Here is a 21356-nt window from a genome sequence, read left to right as displayed (position 1 = left end):
AGAAAAAAACTGCAAAAACCACAAATATGTGGAGGCTATATAATATGCTACTAAAGAACCAATGGATCACCTGAAGAAATCAAAGAGGAAATAAGAAAAAAAACCCCTAGAGACAAATGAAAAAAACATGTCCATCCAAAACCTCTGGGATGCAGCAAAGGCAGTTCTAAAAGGGGAGTTTATAGTGATACAATCTTAGGAAACAAGAAAAATCTCAAATAACCTAATCTAATACCTAAAGTAACTACAGGAAGAAGAACAAACAAAACCCAAAGTTAGTAGAAGGAAAGAAATCATAAAGATCAGAACAGAAGTAAAGAAAATTGATAAACCTTTAGCCAGACTCATCAAGAAAAAAGGGAGATGGCCCAAAGTAATAAAATTAGAAACAAAAAAGAAGTTACAACTGACACTGCAGAAATACAGTGTCATAAGAGGATCATAAGAGACTACAACAACTAGCTATATGCCAATAAGATGGACAACCTAGAGGAAGGAACACTTCCAAATGCATTCTATGAGGCCCCCATCACACTGATACCAAAACCAGACAAAGATGCCACAAAAAAAGAACATTACAGGCCAATATCAGTGATGAATATAAATGCAAACATCCTCAAAAAATACTAGCAAACCAAATCCAACAATACATTAAAAGGATCATACACCATGATCAAATGGGATTTATCCCAGGGATGCAAGGGTTTTTCAGTATCCACAAATCAATCAGTGTGATACACCACATTAACAAATTGAAGAATAAAAACCATATGATCATCTCAATAGATGCAGAAGAAGCTTTTGACAAAATTCAACACCCATTTATGATAAAAACTCTCCAGAAAGTGGGCATAGAGGGAACATAATAAAAGTCATATATGACAAACCCACAGCTAACATTATAATCAACACTGAAAAGCTGAAAGCATTTCCTCTAAGATTTCCTCAGGAACAGTACAAGGATGCCCGCTCTTGCCACTTTTATTCAACTTAATTTTAGGATTCCTAGCCAGAGCAATCAGAGAAGAAAAAGAAATAAAAGGAAACCAAATTGGAAAAGAGGTAAAACTGTCACTGTTTGCAGATGACATGATACTGTACATAGAAAATGCTAAAGATGCTACCAGAAAACTACTAGAGCTCATCAGTGAATTTGGTAAAGTTGCAGGATAGAAAATACACAGAAATCTCTTGCATTTCTATACACTAACAATAGATCAGAAACAAATTAAGGAAACAATGCCATTTATCATCACATCAAAAAGAATAAAACACCTAGGAATAAACGTACCTAAGGAGGCAAAAGAACTGTACCCCGAAAACTATCAGACACTGATGAAAGAATTTGAAAATGACACAAACAGATGGAAAGATATACCATGTTCTTAGATTGGAAGAATCAATATTTTCAAACTGACTGTACTACTCCAGGTAATCTACAGATTCAATGAAATCCCTATCAAACTACCAATGGCATTTTTCACAGAACTAGAACAAAAAATTTTTAAATCTCTATGGAAACAGAAAAGACCCTGAAGAGCCAGAGCAATCTTGAGAAAGAAAAACAGCTGGAGGAATCAGGCTCTCTGGCTTCAGACTATACTGAAAAGCTACAATCATCAAAACAGTATGGTACTGTCACAAAAACAGAAATATAGATCAATGGAACAGGATAGAAAGCCCAGAAATAAACCCACACACCTGTGGTCAATTAAACAAAGGAAGCAATAATATACAGTGGAGAAAAGACAATCTCATCAATAAGTGGTGCTGGGAAAACTGGACAGCTACATGTAAAAGAACATTCTTTAACACCCTATACAAAAATAAACTCAAAATGGATTAAAAACCTAAATGTAAGGCCAGATACTATAAAACTCCTAGAGGAAAATAAAGGCAGAACATTCTTTGACATAAATCACAGCAATATTTTTCCCGATCCATCTTCTAGATGCCAATAAAAGCAAAACCAAATGAGACCTAAGTAAACTTTAAAAGCTTTTGCACAGCAAATGAAACCATAAACAAAGTGAGAAGATGACCTATAGAACTGGAGAAGTTATTTGCAAATGATGCCTCTGACAAGGGATTAATCTCCAAAATACACAAATAGTCATACAACTCAATAATAACAAAAAAACCCAATCAAAAAATGTGCAGAAGACCTAAATAGACATTTTTCCAAAGAAGACGTACAGATAGCCAACAGGCACATGAAAAAATGCTCAACATCACTAATTATTAGAGAAATCAAAACTACAATGAGGTGTCACCTCATTCTTGTCAAAATGGCCATCATCAAAACATCTACAAATAATAAATGCTGGAGAGGGAATGGAGAAAAGGGAACCCTCATATGCTGTTGGTAAGATTGAAAATTGGTACAGCCACTATAGAGAACAGTATGGTGGTTCCTTAGAAAACTAAAAATAGAGTTACCATATGATCCTGCAATCCCACTTCTGGGCATATATCCAGAGAAAACTATGATTCAAAAAGATACATGCACCCCAATGTTCCTAACAGCACTATTTAACAATGGAAGCAACCTAAATGTCTATCAACAGATGAATGGATAAAGAAGATGTGGTATATATTTGCGATAAAATGTTACTCTGCCATAAATAGAATAATTCCGTTTGTATCAACATGGATAGACCTAGAGATTATCATACTAAGTGAAGTAGACCAAACAGAGAAAGACAAATATATGTTATCGCTTATATGTGGAATCTAAAAAAAAAAAAGATACAAATGAACTTGTTTACAAAACAGAAATAGACACACAGACATAGCAAACAAACTTATGGTTCCCAAAGTTGGAAGGGGAGGGGGGGATAAATTAGGAGTTGGGGATTAACATATATATACTAATATATATAAAATAGATAACCAACAAGAACATACTGTATAGCACAAGGAACTATATTCAATATTTTGTAATAACCTATAAGGGGAAAAAATCTGAAAAAGAACATATATATATATATATACACATCTAACTGAATTATATATTTTATTTGTATATATAACTGAATCACTTTGCTGTACACCTGAAACTAACATGACATTATAAGTCAGCTATACTCCAATAAAAAAATCTTAAAGTGTTTGTGAAATATTTTAAGGTAATTTGTAGTTGAATTAAAATATGGTATTTATGAACGTGTACATGGAAGAAAATCTAAAAGAACCTATGGACAAACTATTAGAATTAATAGCTAAATGAATTTAGCATGATCCCTAGTGTATATGTTTATATATAGTATTTCTATGTATTTCTGCAAATAACAACAACAAATAGAAATTAAGTTTAAAAATAACATTTACAGTAGCATCTAAAACTATCAAATATTCAGTATATAGGAATAAATCCAGCAACAGCTGTTCAAAATCTGTGATACAAACTAAAAATACATTATCGAGATAAATTAAAGACCTAATAGATGGAGGGATATACAATATCCATGGATTGAAAGACTGAAATACTCAGTATTATAAATATGTTAGTTCCCTTCAAATTAATCTACAGATTCAAAACAGTTCCAATCAAAATCTCAGCAATATTTGTACAGGTGTGGGTGGGCATTTGTGTGGGCATGTTGTTGTGGGCACGTTTATCCTAAAGGTCATATTGGAAATGTAAAGGGCCAAGACTAGTCAAGGTGGTCTTGAATAAAAACAACAAATCGCAAAGATTTACACTTCAGATATCATGATCTTGTACAAAGCTACAGTAATTAAGACTGTAAATGTGAACTATCAGTTGGGCCAATCGGATATTGATCTATCTTGAGTTCCACTTCATAGCCAGTTCAACTGCAGATGGATCAATGACTGAAATTGGAAAAGCAACATAACAGAGCTTTCTGGATGCCTCCTTGGCCCTTGGCATTTAGAAGGCTCCTCCTTCTTTCTCTCCTCTCCTCTCCCTTACCTCTCCGCATGAACTCCTCTGCAGTCATCAGATGAATAACTAGCATGTGAAGCTGGGAGGATGTGGAAGTGTGAAACACTGTCTGGCATCCCTAAACCCTTTTCTCCTTTCCTCCTGTCTGCAGCTTGCTCCACCTGACTCTCCTACTTTTGTAGAACTTTTGTAGGTTCTTGAGTGACTCTGACTTTACTCATAGTCCTATGGAGTACTCTATCCTATGGTCTTTGGTATTTTTTCTATGTTATTACATACGACTTATGTGAAGATTTAATACAACGCACCTTAGTTTTATACAGTATCCATTCTCAATGCCTTTGTACATTAGTATTCATTAATAAAAGACGATAATGAATGGGTTAATACTGTCTGGGATTTGGGATTACAGGCCAATCCCAAATATGGTTTCTCTGGGATGATAATGTTTAATTTGCTATGCTCAATTTTTAAATTCTTTGGGTTCTAATATTTTTTCCCCTCTTTTCTGCTGTAGTCCCTGACTTCCAGACGCCCACAATTGGTATATTTGTCATGTTAACATTGGTAATTACATGCTCTGTTTTCATCTATAAAGTCTTCAAGGTTGACATTGTGCTTTGGTACAGAGATTCTTTCTATGATTTTCTCCCCAAAAAAGGTACAATTTTGTATTCTATGCAGTATTTTCTTGTTGGGATAGTTAAGAGATGTAAAAGCTAACTAAGAGGGGTTTTATTTAAATTTTAAAATGAAATGTGGCATATACAAAATAACATAATTATACATAATTATAGTTTCTTAACCAAATAGACTGAATAGTATTATTTTCTAAGTTACTGCTCTGGTGTTCATCATGGTGGGATAAACAGGCGTTTAGAGCATCTGCTGATAAATCCAGTTATTCAGAAGCTGTGGTTGAGGACTTGCTCTGTGCTGGGTAGAACACAGATCACCCCATGATTTGCCATCAAATGGAAGAAATGATGTAATTTTCAGGCATCAGGGAAGCACTCTCTCTTTTGTTTAAACCTCACAGAAAACTAATACTACACTAATATATAAAAGGAAGAATGGATAGCATTCAGGGCTTAGACGTTTGGGGAAGATGAGAACAGTGAGATAAGGGTAGTTCCATACTGAGGGGTAAAGAATGTTTGCATATGAGGGGACCATCGAATAATATAAGAAGAACTTTGTAGTAAAACAGAATAAATGTAAACTTGTAAGAAGATGAACACTTTAAAAAGGCATTATACTTTTGGTGTTGTTGCTTCATACCATTGCACACAAAATTAATAATTCACTATGAAATGCATGTTTGCGATACTGACTTTACCAAATCTCATTTTTTTTCTTTTGGTTCTAAATATATTGCATTTTCTCTTTAGCTTCAGATGGAAAGACGTATGATGCGTACATACTATGTCCAAAGACCCCTGGGGAAGGGTCCACCTCTAACTCAGATATTTTTGTGTTTAAAGTCTTACCTGAGGTCTTGGAAAAACAGTGTGGATATAAGCTCTTCATCAGTGGCCGAGATGACTATGTTGGGGAAAGTATGTATGCAGTGGAAAAAGTAATAGTCTTGTAAAACTAATTTAATTACTAAACTTGGGTTCCCTCTTTCTGGGTGTACATATCTGACAATTTTAAGAGCCTCTTAAGTGGTGCATGATGACGACTTTCATATTAAATGCAAAGTGTTTACTTTTCTCATATTCTTTTGGGGCAACAATTAACTAAGTTTTATTTCATTTTGGAAAACGTAACTAGTTAGATCCAGTAGTTACTTTACAGCTGATGGTAAAATAGGAGTGATATAGATCCAGTGGTTTAACAAGAAAGTTTATAAATTTCTACTTAAAGTACTCTGACCCCTGCTCACCTTTTGTGGGTCAGTTTTTGATCTATTCTATAAAATGAGAAACTCCTTCAATCTTAGGTAAGGCAAGAAAAAAAGAGCATTAGGAGACATAGGCCATGGGGTGGGAAGAACCTTGAGGGGTTTTGGTTCTGGAGGGAATGATTGTAAGTTGAAAGTTTACTTGCTGTGCTCCGTGTTTTTCAGGCATTGTGGAGGTTGCTAATGAAACCATAAAGAAAAGCAGAAGACTGATTATCATTTTGGCCCGAGAAATATCAGGATTCTGCTGGCTGGGGAATTCATCTGAAGAGCAGATAGCCATGTACAACGCTCTCATTCAGGAAGGAATTAAAGTTGTCCTGCTGGAGCTAGAGAAAATCCCAGACTATGAGAAAATGCCAGAATCCATTAAATTCATTAAGCAGAAACAGGGGGCCATACGCTGGTCAGGGGACATTAGAGAAGGGTCGCAGACTACGAACTCGAGGTTCTGGAAGAAGGTCAGGTACCACATGCCGGTCCAGCGGCAGCCGCCTTCAGCCAAGCACAAGCTGCTGTCCCCGGCCACTCAGCGGGACTCTAAGGAGAAACGGCCACTGGAGGTCCACGTGCCCCTCGGGTAGCAGAGAAGCTTGGTCAAGAGTTCCTTGGTGATTCCTGTCTTCAGGCATTGCAGGCAGGGCTGGGCCTCACTGACTTGTACAGTCATACCACACACCTGTGTAGTCCCTTATCCCTGAGGTCACCTAGAATTGGATTGTTAAGGGAGCAGTAAGTGGTGACAGTTGCCCTGTGGCCAGGGCAACTCAGAGCAGAGGGCTTGGAAAGTCCTTTAACAAGGCAGCAGATGCCCTGTCTGAATGTTTGAACTGCTGAGAAAAGGCACTGAGGCGGCAAACAAGAGGAATGAACGTGCAGGAAATCCCTTCTATAGACAGCTTTAGGAAGTCACCCACAGTCTGAGGGCAGGGCTGTGGCCCAGTCTGGGGACAGCAGGGTCACTGGTCCTCGAGCGGTTCTCTTGGACATTGCTGCAGGCACAGTGAGACCCGTACTTCCCAGGGAATTAGACGCATTCTTGGAGAACTTTCCATTTGCCTTGCATTTCCCATACCCCTTGACGGCTGGCAGTCACTTTCCAAAGATGGAATTTTACTTCACAGACCTTTAAAACTGTCATTTCAATGAACAAAGGAATTCTCCAGTATTAGAAGGGTTTGCAATAACCTTAGCTTTCTGCAGGAGAGAGAGAATTTCAAGAGCAAGAGTTGCAAAGAATTGATCCACCTCTTAATGCCTTCCCCCTGGAATGACCATTCGGTTCCACCTTATTCTTCTGCATTTTACTTTACTCGTACCTTCTTTGGAAGGACAACTTCCAAGTCACCTCTTCCTTATACTCTGTCATACACACACGGCCCCAGATGAACCATCTTTCCCACAATGCTGCTGTGATCTCATCCTGTCCTTACTAGAATACTTCCACTGGCTCCTCCTGGTTCAGGAGCTAAAGCCCATGTTCTCCCACTTAGCATCTCACCACCCCAACACAGCTGGACCCCTCTTGGTCCTGCTCTGCGAATCCCAAGTTGTGCACCTTCATACCTGCCCCCAGTGCCCCTCCACCTCTGCCTCTCCTTCCTGTCTCCTCACATTTTCTCCAGCTGACCAGAATTTTACTGAAACTCAAAATTTACTCCAAGTCACTTCCTCCAAGAGATCTCCCCAAGAAACTGCCCTAAGGCACTTGCTCTCTTTTTCTCAGTCTGATTGTACTTATTGTTGGCTGTCACTTTATGGGAAGTCTGTTCTGTCTCCAGCTAAGGAGCCCTGCTCTCTGCAGGAGAGGTGTGGGTGTGTCTCTTTGTCAGAGGTGCCTTCAGAAGTAATTTGCACATATAACAGATTTGTGTAGTGCTTTATTGTTTAAAAATGTCCGCAGATTATCTTATTTAATTTTTGAAAATCTCTTTTAAGGTTTCCTCTACCCTCTTTCCTTTCAGGCCTTCCCCATTAATTAGATTTTACTGCGCTATCTGATGGTAAATTTTTTGTTTGTTCTGGTCAGCCTAACTGTTTAAGTTTGCAAATGCAATGAAGTGTTTCATTTCCAGTTGTTAAAACTGGCTTAGCAGAATTTTTATTTTCCCCCTTCTGCCTCTATTTTATTTGCAATGAAAGAAAGGGTATTGAGCCATTTTTTCAATGATATTTTTTGTAAATTATATTTGTACTGGTTAATGATGAAGGGTTTTTTAAAAACTTGTTTGTATAATTCTGTAGCAGATACCAAATATTTTTATATAGTAAGATGCCAGATTCATGTACAGCACCTATCATTGATCAATGGACTGTATTTATTTTCCAATAAAATTGTCAAAACCTGGTATTGACCGTTCTCCTTCAAATCTGTTTCTTTGCCGGTCCTCTCCTGAGTTTACCTGCACACTCCCAGGTCCCATAGAGAGTGAGGACACTCTGCCTGGGGAGGTCAGAGACCATTAGCTAACCAATGAGGGCTGATTCCCCTTTGTAGCCTCAGCTGTACTCCACCTGTTTGCTTGCTCCTAAAATGGATTAAAATGTGAGTCTTCTTATTAACACTTTACCAGTCCAAAAACTGATAAGGGTAACTATTGTATAGACTTTTACATTTTCACCAGAAGGCCAAGACCCAGCTCTGCCCACCAGTGGGCAGACACTGGCCCCTCCCACCCAGAAGCATGAACAAGCCTCTAGACGAGCCTCACCCACCAGGGGGCAGACAACAGATGCAAGAAAACTACAGTCCTGCAGCCTGTGGATATGAGTCCCCAAGCACAGGTCAGAACCTACTCTGGGACCAGCTGATCCCTGGCCCTTGGGTGAAGAAAGGGAGTGTACTGATGGGACACATAGGACATTCCCTACAGAGGTCCACTTCTCCAAGTTTGAGAAACATAACTAACCTTCCACATACATAAAAATGCAAACAAATTTAGATGAAATAAGAAGGCAGAGAAATATATTCCAGATGAAGGAACAAGATAAAACCCCAGAAGGACAACTAAGTGAAGTGGAGATATGAGAAGTAGTTCAGAGTACTGATCATAAAGATGACCCAAGAACACGGGAAAAGAACAGATGCACAGAGTGAGAAGCTACAAGAAGTTTTTAACAAAGAGTTAGAATGTATAGAGACAACCAGAGCTGAAGAATACAAAAACTGAAATGAAAAATGCACTAGAAGAAATCTAGAGCAGAATAAATGAGGCAGAAAAACAGTAAGTGAGCTGGAAGACAGAGGGGTGGAAATCACTGCCACAGAACAGAAAAATGAAAAGAAATGAGGACAGTCTAAGAGACTTCTGGAACAAGGTCAAATGCACCAACATTTGCATTATAGAGGTCCCAGAAGAGGAGAGAGAGAAAGGGCCTGAGAAAATATTTGAAGAGATAATAGCTAAAAACCTTCCAAACCTGGGAAAGGAAACAGTCACCCAAGCCCAGGAAGCACAGAGAGTCCCATACAGGATTAACCAAAGGAGGAACACTCCAAGACACATAGTAATCAATTGAACAAAAATTGATAAAGGAAAAATATTAACAGCAACAAAGTAACATATAAAGGAATCCCCATAGGGCTTCAGCTAATTTTTCAGCAGAAATTCTATGCCAGAAAGGAACAGCATAATATACTGAAAGGGATGGAAGGGAAAAACCTACAACAAAAATACTCTACCCAGCAAGGTTCTCATTCAGATTTGACAGAGAAATCAAAAGATTTACAAACAAGCAAAAGCTAAAAGAATTTAGCATCACCAAAGCAGCTTTACAACAAAATGCTAAAGGAACTTTTGTAAGCAGAAAAGGCCACAACTAGAAATGAGACAATTAATGAAATGGGAAAGTTGCCTGGTAAAGGCAAACAAACAGTAAAGGTAGGGAGTCATCCACACACAAATATGATATGAAAAACAGTAAATGTGAGAGGAGAGTACAAATGCTGGATATTTAAAATACATTTGATACACACTACTATGTATAAAATAGATAACAATTGAGGACCTACTGTATAGCACAGGGAATTCTACTCAGTACTCTGTAATGACCTATATGGGAAAAGAATCTAAAAGAGTGGATATATGTATATGTATAACTGATTCACTTTGCTGTACAGCAGAAACTAACACAACATTGTAAATCAACTATACTCCAATAAAAATTAAAGAAAATAAAATGCATTTAAAATTAAGAAGTGAGTAACTTAAAACAATCATGTATATACAGAGATTGCTATACTGAAAACTCATGGTAACCACAAACCCAAAATCTATAATAGATATACACACAAAAAAGAAAAAGGAATCCAAACACAACACTAAAGATTATCAACAAATCACAAGAGAGCAAAAGAGGAAAGGAAAAATAAGACTTACAAAAACAAATCCAAAACAGTTAACAAAATGGCAATAAAAATACATATTGATAATGACCTTAAATGTAAACAGATTAAATGCTCCAACCAAAAGACAGACTGGCTGACTGGATACAAAAACAAGACCTGTATTTATACTGCCTACAAGAGACCCACTTCAGATCTAGAGATGTATACAGACTGAAGGTGAGGGGATAGAAAAAGGTATTCCAAGCAAATGGGAATCAAAAGAAAGCTGGAGTAGCAATACTTATATCAGACAAAATAGACTTTAAAAAAAAGACTGTTACAAGAGACAAAGAAGGACACTACATAATGATCAAGGGATCAATCCAAGAAGAGGATTTAACAATTGTAAATATATATGCACCCAACATAGGAGCACCTTAATATATAAGGGAAATGTTACCAGACATAAAAGGAGAAATTGACTGTAGGGCACTAATAGTGGGGGACTTTAACATCCCACTTACATCAATGGATGGAACATCCAGACTGAATATCAATAAGGAAACTGAGGCCTTAAATGACACAGTAGACCAGATGGACTTAACTGATAATTATTGAGCATTCCATCTGAAAGCAGCAGAATAAACATTCTTTTCAAGTGCACATGGAACTTCTCCAGGATAGATCACACGTTGGGCCACAAAGCAAGCCTTGGTAAATTTAAAAAAACTGAAATCACATCAAGCATCATTTCTGACCACAACACTATGAGGTTAGAAATCAACTACAAGAAAAAAAAACTGCAAAAATCACAAACATGTGGAGGCTAAATAATATTCTACTGAAGAACCAGTGGACCACTGAAGAAATCAAAGAGAAAACTCAGAAAAAGCTAGAAACAAATAAAAACAAAAACGTGTTGATCCAAAATCTTTGGGAGGCAACAAAAGCGGTTCTAAGAGGGAAGTTTATAGCAATACAATCTAACCTCAGGAAACAAGAAAAGTCTCCAACAACCTAACCTTACACATAAAGTGACTATACAGAGAGGAACAGGCGGAGATCACCTTCCTCCCCACAGATACACCAGAAATACATCTACACGTGGAACAACTCCTACAGAACACTACTGAACGCTGGCAGAAGACCTCAGACCTCCCAAAAGGCAAGAAACTCCCCATGTACCTGGGTAGGGCAAAAGAAAAAAGAATAAACAGAGACAAAAGGATAGGGACGGGACGTGCACCAGTGGGAGGGAGCTGTGAAGGAGCAAAGGTTTCCACACACTAGGAAGCCCCTTCGTGGGTGGAGACTGCAGGTGGTGGAGGGGGAAGCTTTGGAGCCGCGGAGGAGAGCGCAGCCACAGGGGTGCGGAGGGCAAAGCGGAGAGATTCCCGCACAGAGGATCAGGGCCGACCAGCACTCACCAGCCCGAGAGGCTTGTCTGCTCACCCACCGGGGCGGGCGGGGCTGGGAGCTGAGGCTTGGGCTTTGGAGCACCGGGAGAGGACTGGGGTTGGCAGCGTGAACAGAGTCTGAAGGGGTTAGTGCACCACGGCTAGCCGGGAGGGAGTCCAGGGAAAAGTCTGGACCTGCCGAAGAGGCAAGAGACTTTCTCTTCCCTCTTTGTTTCCTGGTGCGCGAGGAGAGGGGATTAAGAGCGCTGCTTAAAGGAGCTCCAGAGATGGGTGCGAGCCGCAGCTAAAAGCGCGGTCCCCAGAGACGGGCATGAGACGCTAAGGCTGCTGCTGCCGCCACCAAAAAGCCTGTGTGCGAGGACAGGTCACTATCCACACCCCACTTCCGGGGAGCCTGTGCAGCCCGCCACTGCCAGGGTCCCGGGATCCAGGGACAACTCCCCCGGGAGAACGCACAGCATGCCTCAGGCTGGTGCAATGTCACGCCAGCCTCTGCCACAGCAGGCTTGCCCCGCACTCCGTGCCCCTCCCTCCCCCCGGCCTGAGTGAGCCAGAGCCCCCGAATCAGCGGCTCCTTTAACCCCATCCTGTCTGAGCGAAGAATAGATGCCCTCTGGCGACCTACACGCACAGGCGGGGCCAAATCCAAAGCTGAGCCCCTGGGAGCTGTGAGAACAAAGAAGAGAAAGGGAAATCTCTCCCAGCAGCCTCAAAAGCAGCAGATTAAAGCTCCACAAACAACTTGATGTAACCTGCATCTGTGGAATACATGAACACACAATGAATCATCCCAAATTGAGGAGGTGGACTTTGAGAGCAAGATTTATGATTTTTTCCCCTTTTCCTCTTTTTGTGAGTGCGTAGGTGTATGCTTCTGTGTGAGATTTTGTCTGTATAGCTTTGCTTCCACCATTTGTCCTAGGGTTCTACCCATCCGTTTTTTGGTTTTGTTTTGTTTTGGCTTTTAATTATTTTTTCTTAATTATTTTTTTATTTTAATAACTTTATTATATTTTATCTTACTTTATTTTACTTTATCTTCTTTCTTTCTTTTTTCCTTCCCTCCCTCCCTTTCTTTCTTTCTTTCTTTCTTCTACTAATCCTTTCTTTCTTTTTCTCCCTTGTATTCTGAGCCGTGTGGATGAAAGGCTCTTGGTGCTGCAGCCAGGAGTCAGTGCTGTGCCTCTGAGGTGCGAGAGCCAACTTCAAGACACTGGTCCACAAGAGGCCTCCCAGCTCCACATATCAAATGGCAAAAATCTCCCAGAGATCTCCATCTCAACACTAACACCCAGCTTCACTCAATGACCAGCAAGCTACAGTGCTGGACACCCTATGCCAAACAACTAGCAAGACAGGAACACAACCCCACTCATTAGCAGAGAGGCTGCCCAAAATCATAATAAGTCCACAGATACCCCAAAACACACCACCAGACGTGGACCTGCCCACCAGAAAGACAAGATCCAGCCTCATCCGCCAGAACACAGGCACTAGTCCCCTCCACCAGGAAGCCTGCACAACCCACTGAACCAACCTTAGCCACTGGGGGCAGACACCAAAAACAATGGGAACTACAAACCTGCAGCCTGCAAAAAGGAGACCCCAAACACAGTAAGCTAAGCAAAATGAGAAGACAGAGAAACACACAGCAGATGAAGGAGCAAGATAAAAACCCACGAGACCTAAGGAAGAGGAAATAGGCAGTCTACCTGAAAAAAATTCAGAATAATGATACTACAGATGATCCAAAATCTTGGAAATAGAATAGACAAAATGCAAGAAACATTTAACAAGGACCTAGAAGAACTAAAGATGAAACAAGCAATGATGAACAACACAATAAATGAAATTAAAAATACTCTATATGGGATCAATAGCAAATAACTGAGGCAGAAGAACAGATAAGTGACCTGGAAGATAAAATAGTGGAAATAACTACTGCAGAGCAAAATAGAGAAAAAAGAATGAAAAGAACTGAGGACAGTCTCAGAGACCTCTGGGACAACATTAAACTCACCAACATTCGAATTATAGGGGTTACAGAAGAAGAAGAGAAAAGGAAAGGGACTGAGAAAATATTTGAAGAGATTATAGTGGAAGACTTCACTAATATGGGAAAGGAAATAGTTAATCAAATCCAGGAAGCACAGAGAGTCCCATACAGGATAAATCCAAGGAGAAATACGCCAAGACACATATTAATCAAACTGTCAAAAATTAAATACAAAGAAAACATATTAAAAGCAGCAAGGGAAAAACAACAAATAACACACAAGGGAATCCCCATAAGGTTAACAGCTGATCTTTCAGCAGAAACTCTGCAAGCCAGAAGGGAATGGCAGGACATATTTAAAGTGTGGAAGGAGAAAAACCTGCAACCAAGATTACTCTACCCAGCAAAGATCTCATTCAGATTTGATCGAGAAATTAAAACCTTTACAGACAAGCAAAAGTTGAGAGAGTTCAGCACCACCAAACCAGCTTTACAACAACTGCTAAAGGAACTTCTCTAGACAAGAAACACAAGAGAAGGAAAAGACCTACAATAACGAACCCAAAACAATTAAGAAAATGGGAACAGGAACATACATATCGATAATTACCTTAAATATAAATGGACTAAATGCTCCCACCAAAAGACACAGATTGGCTGAATGGATACAAAAACAAGACCCATATATTATGCTGTCTACAAGAGACCCACTTCAGACCTAGAGACACATACAGACTGAAAGCGAGGGGATGGAAAAAGATATTTCATGCAAATGGAAACCAAAAGAAAGCTGGAGTAGCAATTCTCATATCAGACAAAATAGACTTTAAAATAAAGACTATTAGAAGAGACAAAGAAGGACACTACATAATGATGAAGGCATCGATCCAAGAAGAAGATATAACAACTGTAAATATTTATGCACCCAACATAGGAGCACCTCAATACATAAGGCAAATGCTAACAGCCATAAAAGGGGAAATCAACAGTAACATATTCATAGTAGGGGACTTTAACACCCCACTTTCACCAATGGACAGATCATCCAAAATGAAAATAAATAAGGAAACACAAGCTTTAAATGATACATTAAACAAGATGGACTTAATTGATATTTATAGGACACTCCATCCAAAAACAACAGAATACACATTTTCTCAAGTGCTCATGGAACATTCTCCAGGATAGATCATATCTTGGGTCAGAAATCAAGCCTCGGTAAATTTAAGATAATTGAAATTGTATCAAGTATCTTTTCCGACAACAACACTGTGAGACTAGATATCAATTACAGGAAAAGGTCCGTAAAAAATACAAACACATGGAGGCTAAACAATACACTACTTAATAACGAAGTGATCACTGAAGAAATCAAAGACGAAATTAAAATATCTAGAAACAAATGACAATGGAGACACGACAACCCAAAATCTATGGGATGCAGCAAAAGCAGTTCTAAGAGGGAAGTTTATAGCAATACAATCCTACCTTAAGAAACAGGAAACATTTCAAATAACCAACCTAACCTTGCACCTGGAGCAATTAGAGAAAGAAGAACAAAAAAACCCCAAAGTTAGCAGAAGGAAAGAAATCATAAAAATCAGATCAGAAATAAATGAAAAAAAATGAAGGAAATGATAGCAAAGATCAATAAAACTAAAAGCTGGTTCTTTGAGAAGATGAACAAAATTGATAAACCATTAGATAGACTCATCAAGAAATAAAGGGAGAAGACTCAAATCAATAGAATTAGAAATGAAAAAGGAGAACAACTGACAATGCAGAAATACAAAAGATCATGACAGATTACTACAAGCAACTCTATGCCAATAAAATGGACAACCTGGAAGAAATGGACAAATTCTTAGAAATGCACAACCTGGCAAGACTGAATCCGGAAGAAATAGAAAATATGAACAGACCAACCACAAGCACTGAAATTGAAACTGATTAAAAATCTTCCAACAAACAAAACCCCAGGACCAGATGGTTTCACAGGTGAATTCTATCAAACATTTAGAGAAGAGCTAACACCTATCCTTCTCAAACTCTTCCAAAATATAGCAGAGGGAGGAACACTCCCAAGTTCATTCTATGAGGCCACCATCACCCTGATACCAAAACCAGACAAGGATGTCACAAGGAAAGAAAACTACAGGCCAATATCACTGATGAACATAGATGCAAAAATCCTCAACAAAATACCAGCAAAGAGAATCCAACAGCACATTAAAAGGATCATACACCATGATCAAGTGGGGTTTATTCCAGGAATGCAAGGATTCTTCAATATACGCAAATCAATCAACGTGATACACCATATTAACAAATTGAAGGAGAAAAACCGTATGATCATCTCAATAAATGCAGAGAAGGCTTTTCACAAAATTCAACACCCATTTATGATAAAAACCCTGCAGAAAGTAGGCATAGAGGGAACTTTCCTTAACATAATAAAGGCCATATATGACAAACCCACAGCCAACATTGTCCTCAATGGTGAAAAACTGAAAGCATTTCCAGTAAGATCAGGAACAAGACAAGGTTGCCCACTCTCACCGCTCTTATTCAACATAGTTTTGGAAGTTTTAGCCACAGCAATCAGAGAAGAAAAGGAAACAAAAGGACCCAAATCGGAAAAGAAGAAGTAACGCTGTCACTGTTTGCAGATGACATGATACTATACATAGAGAACCCTAAAGATGCTACCAGAAAACTACTAGAGCTAATCAACGAATTTGGTAAAGTAGCAGGATACAAAATTAATGCACAGAAATCTCTGGCATTCCTATGCACTAATGATGAAAAATCTGAAAGTGAAATCAAGAAAACACTCCCATTTACCTTTGCAACAAAAAGAATAAAATTCCTAGGAATAAACCTACCTAAGGAGACAAAAGACCTGTATGCAGAAAATTATAAGACACTGATGAAAGAAATTAAAGATGATACAACTAGATGGAGAGATATACCATGTTCTTGGATTGGAAGAATCAACATTGTGAAAACGACTCTACTACCCAAAGCAATCTACAGATTCAATGCAATCCCTATCAAACTACCACTGGCATTTTTCACAGAACTAGAACAAAAATTTCACAATTTGTATGGAAACACAAAAGACCCCGAATAGCCAAAGCAATATTGAGACCGAAAAACGGAGCTGGAAAACTCAGGCTCCCGGACTTCAGACTATACTACAAAGCTACAGTAATCAAGACAGTATGGTACTGGCACAAAAACAGAAAGATAGATCAATGAAACAGGATAGAAAGCCCAGAGATAAACCCACATGCATATGGTCACCTTATCTTTGATAAAGGAGGCAGGAATGTACAGTGGAGAAAGGACAGCCTCTTCAATAAGTGGTGCTGGGAAAACTGGACAGGTACATGTAAAAGTATGAGATTAGACCACTCCCTAACACCATACACAAAAATAAGCTCAAAATGGATTAAAGACCTAAACGTAAGGCCAGACACTATCAAACTCTTAGAGGAAAACATAGGCAGAATGCTCTTTGACATAAATCACAGCAAGATCCTTTCTGACCCACCCCCTAGAGAAATGGAAATAAAAACAAAAATAAACAAATGGGACCTAATGAAACTTCAATGCTTTTGCACAGCAATGGAAACCATAAACAAGATCAAAAGACAACCCTCAGAATGGGAGAAAATATTTGCATATGAAGCAACTGACAAAGGATTAATCTCCAAAATTTATAAGCAGCACATGCAGCTCAATAACAAAAAAACAACCCAATCCAAAAATGGGCAGAAGACATTTCTCCAAAGAAGATATACAGACTGCCAACAAATACATGAAAGGATGCTCAACATCATTAATCATTAGAGAAATGCATATCAAAACTACGATGAGATATCATCTCACACCAGTCAGAATGGCCATCATCAAAAAATCTAGAAACAATAAATGCTAGAGAGGGTGTGGAGAAAAGGGAACCCTCTTGCACTGTAGGTGGGAATGTAAATTGATACAGCCACTGTGGAGAACAGTATGGAGGTTCCTTAAAAAACTATAAATAGAACTACCATATGACCCAGCAATCCCACTACTGGGCATATACCCTGAGAAAACCATAATTCAAGAAGAGTCATGTACCACAATGTTCATTGCAGCTCTATTTACAATAGCCCAGAGATGGAAACAACCTAAGTGTCCATCATCGGATGAATGGATAAAGAAGATGTGGCACATATATACAATGGAATATTACTCAGCCATAAAAAGAAACGACATTGAGCTATTTGTAATGAGGTGGATGGACCTAGAGTCTGTCATACAGAGTGAAGTAGGTCAGAAAGAGAAAGACAAATACCGTATCCTAACACATATATATGGAATTTAAGAAAAACAATGTCATGAAGCACCTAGGGGTAAGACAGGAATAAAGACACAGATCTATTAGAGAATGGACTTGAGGATATGGGGAGGGGGAAGGGTGAGCTGTGACAAAGCGAGAGAGAGGCATGGACATATATACACTACCAAACGTAAGGTAGATAGCTAGTGGGAAGCAGCCGCGTAGCACAGGGAGATCAGCTCGGTGCTTTGTGACTGCCTGGAGGGGTGGGATAGGGAGGGTGGGAGGGAGACGCAAGAGGGAAGAGATATGGGAACATATGTATATGTATAACTGATTCACTTTGTTATAAAGCAGAAACTAACACACCATTGTAAAGCAATTATACTCCAATAAAGATGTAAATAAATAAATAAAACGAAGAGGAACAAACAAAACCCAAAGTTAGTAGGAGGAAATCATAAAGATCAGAGCAGAAATAAATGAAATAGAAACAAAGAGAAAAGCAAAAGTCAATGAAACTAAAAGCTGGTTCTTTGAAAAGAGAAACAAAATGGATTAATCTTTAGCTGGACTTATCAACAAGAAAAGGGAGAGGATTCAAATGAATAAAGTTAGAAATGAAAAAGGAGAAATTACAACTGACAACACAGAAATACAAAGGATAAGAGACTATAACAACTATATGCCAATAAAATGGACAACCTAGAAGAATGGATACATTCTTAGAAAGGTACAGTCTCCCAAGACTGAAACAGGATGAAATAGATAATATGAACAGACCAATTACAAGTACTGAAATTGAATCTATGATTTTAAAAGTCCCAACAAACAAAAGTTCAGGACCAGATGGCTTCACAGGCAAATTCTACCAAATATTTAGAGAAAAGGTTATGCCTATCCTTCTGAAACTATTCCAAAGAATTGCAGAGGAAGCAACACTTCCAAACTCATTCTACGAGGCCACCATCACCCTGATACTAAAACTGGACAAAGATACTACAAAAAAAGAAAACTACAGGCCAATATCCCTGATGAATATAAATGCAAACATCCTCAAACAATACTAGCAAAACAAATCCATCAATAGATTAAAAGAATCATACACCATGATTGAGAGTGATTTATCCCAGTGATGCAAGGATTTTTCAGTATCTGCAAATCAATCAGTGTAATATACCACATTAACAAATTGAATAATAAAAACCATATACTCATCTCAGTAGATGCAGAAAAAGCTTTTGACAAAAGTTAACACATATTTATGATAAAAACTCTCCAGAAAGTGGGCATAGAGGGAAGCTTCCTTAACATAATAAAGGCCATATATGACAAACCCACAGCTAACATCATATTCAGTGGTGAAAAGCTGAAAGCATTTCCTCTAAGATCAGTAACAAGACAAGGATGCCAGCTGTTGCCACCTTTTTTCAACATAGTTTTGTAAGTCCTAGCCACAGCAATCAGAGAAGAAAAATAAAAGGAACCCAAATTGGAAAGGAAGAAGTAAAACTGTCACTGTTTGCAGATGATATGATACTATACATAGAAAATCCTGAAGATGCTACCAGAAAACTACAAAAGCTCATCAATGAATTTGGTAAAGTTTCAGGATAGAAAAATTAATACACAGAAATCTGTTGCATTTCTATACAGTAACAATGAAAGATCAGAAAGAGAAACTAAGGAAACGATCCCATTTACCGTCTCATCAAAACCAATAAAATACCTAGGAATAATCACACCTAAGGAGGCAAAAGACCTGTACTCTAAAAACTGTAAGATGCTGATAAAAAATTGAATACAACACAGATGGAAATATAGCATGCTATTGAACTGGAGGAATCAATATTGTCAAAATGACTATACTACCCAAAGCAGTCTACATATTCATTGCAATCCCTATCAAACTACCAATGGCATTTTACACAGAACTAGAAGAAAAAATTTGTATGGAGACACAAAAGACTCCAAATAGCCAAAGCAATCTTGAGAAAGAAAAACCGAGCTGGAGGAATCAGGTGCCCTGATTTCAGACTATACTACAAAGCTACAGTAATCAAAACAGTATGGTACTGGCACAAAAACAGACATATAGATCAATGGAAGAGGAAGGCCCAGAAATAAACCCATGCACCTATGGTCAATTAATATACAACAAAAAAGGGAAGCATATACAATGGAGAAAAGACATTCTCTTCAATAAATGGTACTGGGAAAACAGAACTGCTAGATGTAAAAGAATGAAATTAGAACATCCTCTAACACCATATATAAAAATAGACTCAAAATGGATTAAAGACCTAAATATAAAACCAGTTACTGTAAAACTCCTAGAGGAAAACAAAGGCAGAACACCCTTTGACAAAAATTGCTGGAGTATCTTCTTGGATCTTTCTCCTAGAGTAATGAAAGAAAACAAAAATAAAGAAATGGGGACTAATTAAACTTAAAAGCTTTTACACAGCAACAGAAACTGTAAAAAATGAAGACAACATACAGAATGGCAGAAAATATTTACAATTGATGTGACTGACAAGGGATTCATCTCCAAAATATACAAACAGCTCATACAACTCAGTATCAAAAGGCAAACAGCCTCATCAAAAATGGGCAAAAGATCTATGAAGATATCTCTCCACAGAAAACATACAGATTCCAAAAGGCACATGAAAAGATTCTTAGCATGGCTGATTATTAGAGAAATGCAAATCAAAACTACAATGAGGTATCACCTCACACCAGTCAGAATTTCCATTATTAAAATGTCTGCAAATAACAAATGCTAGAGAGGGGGTGGAGAGAAAGGAACCCTCCTACACTGTTGGTGGGTGTGTAAATTGGTGCAGCCACTATGGAGAACAATATGGAGATTCTTTAAAACTATAAATAGAACTACTACGTGATCCTGCAGTCCTGGTCATCTATTTGGAGAAAACCATAATTGAAAAAGATACATGCACCCCAAAGTTCATAGCAGCACTATTTACAATAGCCAAGACATGGAATCAACCTGAATGTCCATCAATAGATAAATGAACAAAGAAGATGTGGTGTATATACATACAATGAAATATTACTTGGTCAAAAAAAAGAATGAAATAATGCCATTTTCAGCAACACGGATGGATCTAGTGCTTATCATATTAAGCGAAGTAAGCCAGACAGAGACAAATATCATATAATATCACTTATATTTTAAAAATCTTTAAAAAAAGATACAAAACAAAAATAGACCCACAGACACAGAAAAACTTAGGGTTACTAAAGGGGATGTGGGGGGACAGGTATAAATTACGAGTGGGGGATTAAGATATACACAGCACTATATATAAAGTAGATAACCAACAAGGACTACTGTATGGCACATATATTTATCTGAATCAATTGACTGTATACCTGAAACTAATGCAAAGTTGTAGTTCAACTATATTTTAATTTAAAAAAAGAGGGTATTGGGGATAATACTCAT

The 21356-nt window shown here is 38.3% G+C and overlaps 1 protein-coding gene across 4 annotated transcripts in view; it reads left to right on the top strand.

Annotated features, from left to right (window-relative positions):
• The window catches only part of IL1R1 (interleukin 1 receptor type 1), an 87356-nt gene extending 79192 nt beyond the window's left edge, over window positions 1-8164 (top strand). For all 4 annotated transcript variants that reach the window (XM_067704067.1, XM_067704064.1, XM_067704065.1 and 1 more), the window contains 3 exons: window positions 4428-4571; window positions 5302-5469; window positions 5982-8164. In XM_067704067.1, the coding sequence (XP_067560168.1) occupies window positions 4428-4571; window positions 5302-5469; window positions 5982-6400 (731 nt within the window). In that variant the 3' untranslated portion in view covers window positions 6401-8164. The remainder of the gene's footprint in view (window positions 1-4427; window positions 4572-5301; window positions 5470-5981) is intronic.
• Window positions 8165-21356: the final 13192 nt, after the last annotated feature.

Source organism: Pseudorca crassidens, chromosome 14 (assembly GCF_039906515.1).
Source record: "Pseudorca crassidens isolate mPseCra1 chromosome 14, mPseCra1.hap1, whole genome shotgun sequence".
Lineage (NCBI taxonomy): Eukaryota > Metazoa > Chordata > Mammalia > Artiodactyla > Delphinidae > Pseudorca > Pseudorca crassidens.
This window is presented reverse-complemented; position numbering and strand designations above follow the sequence as displayed.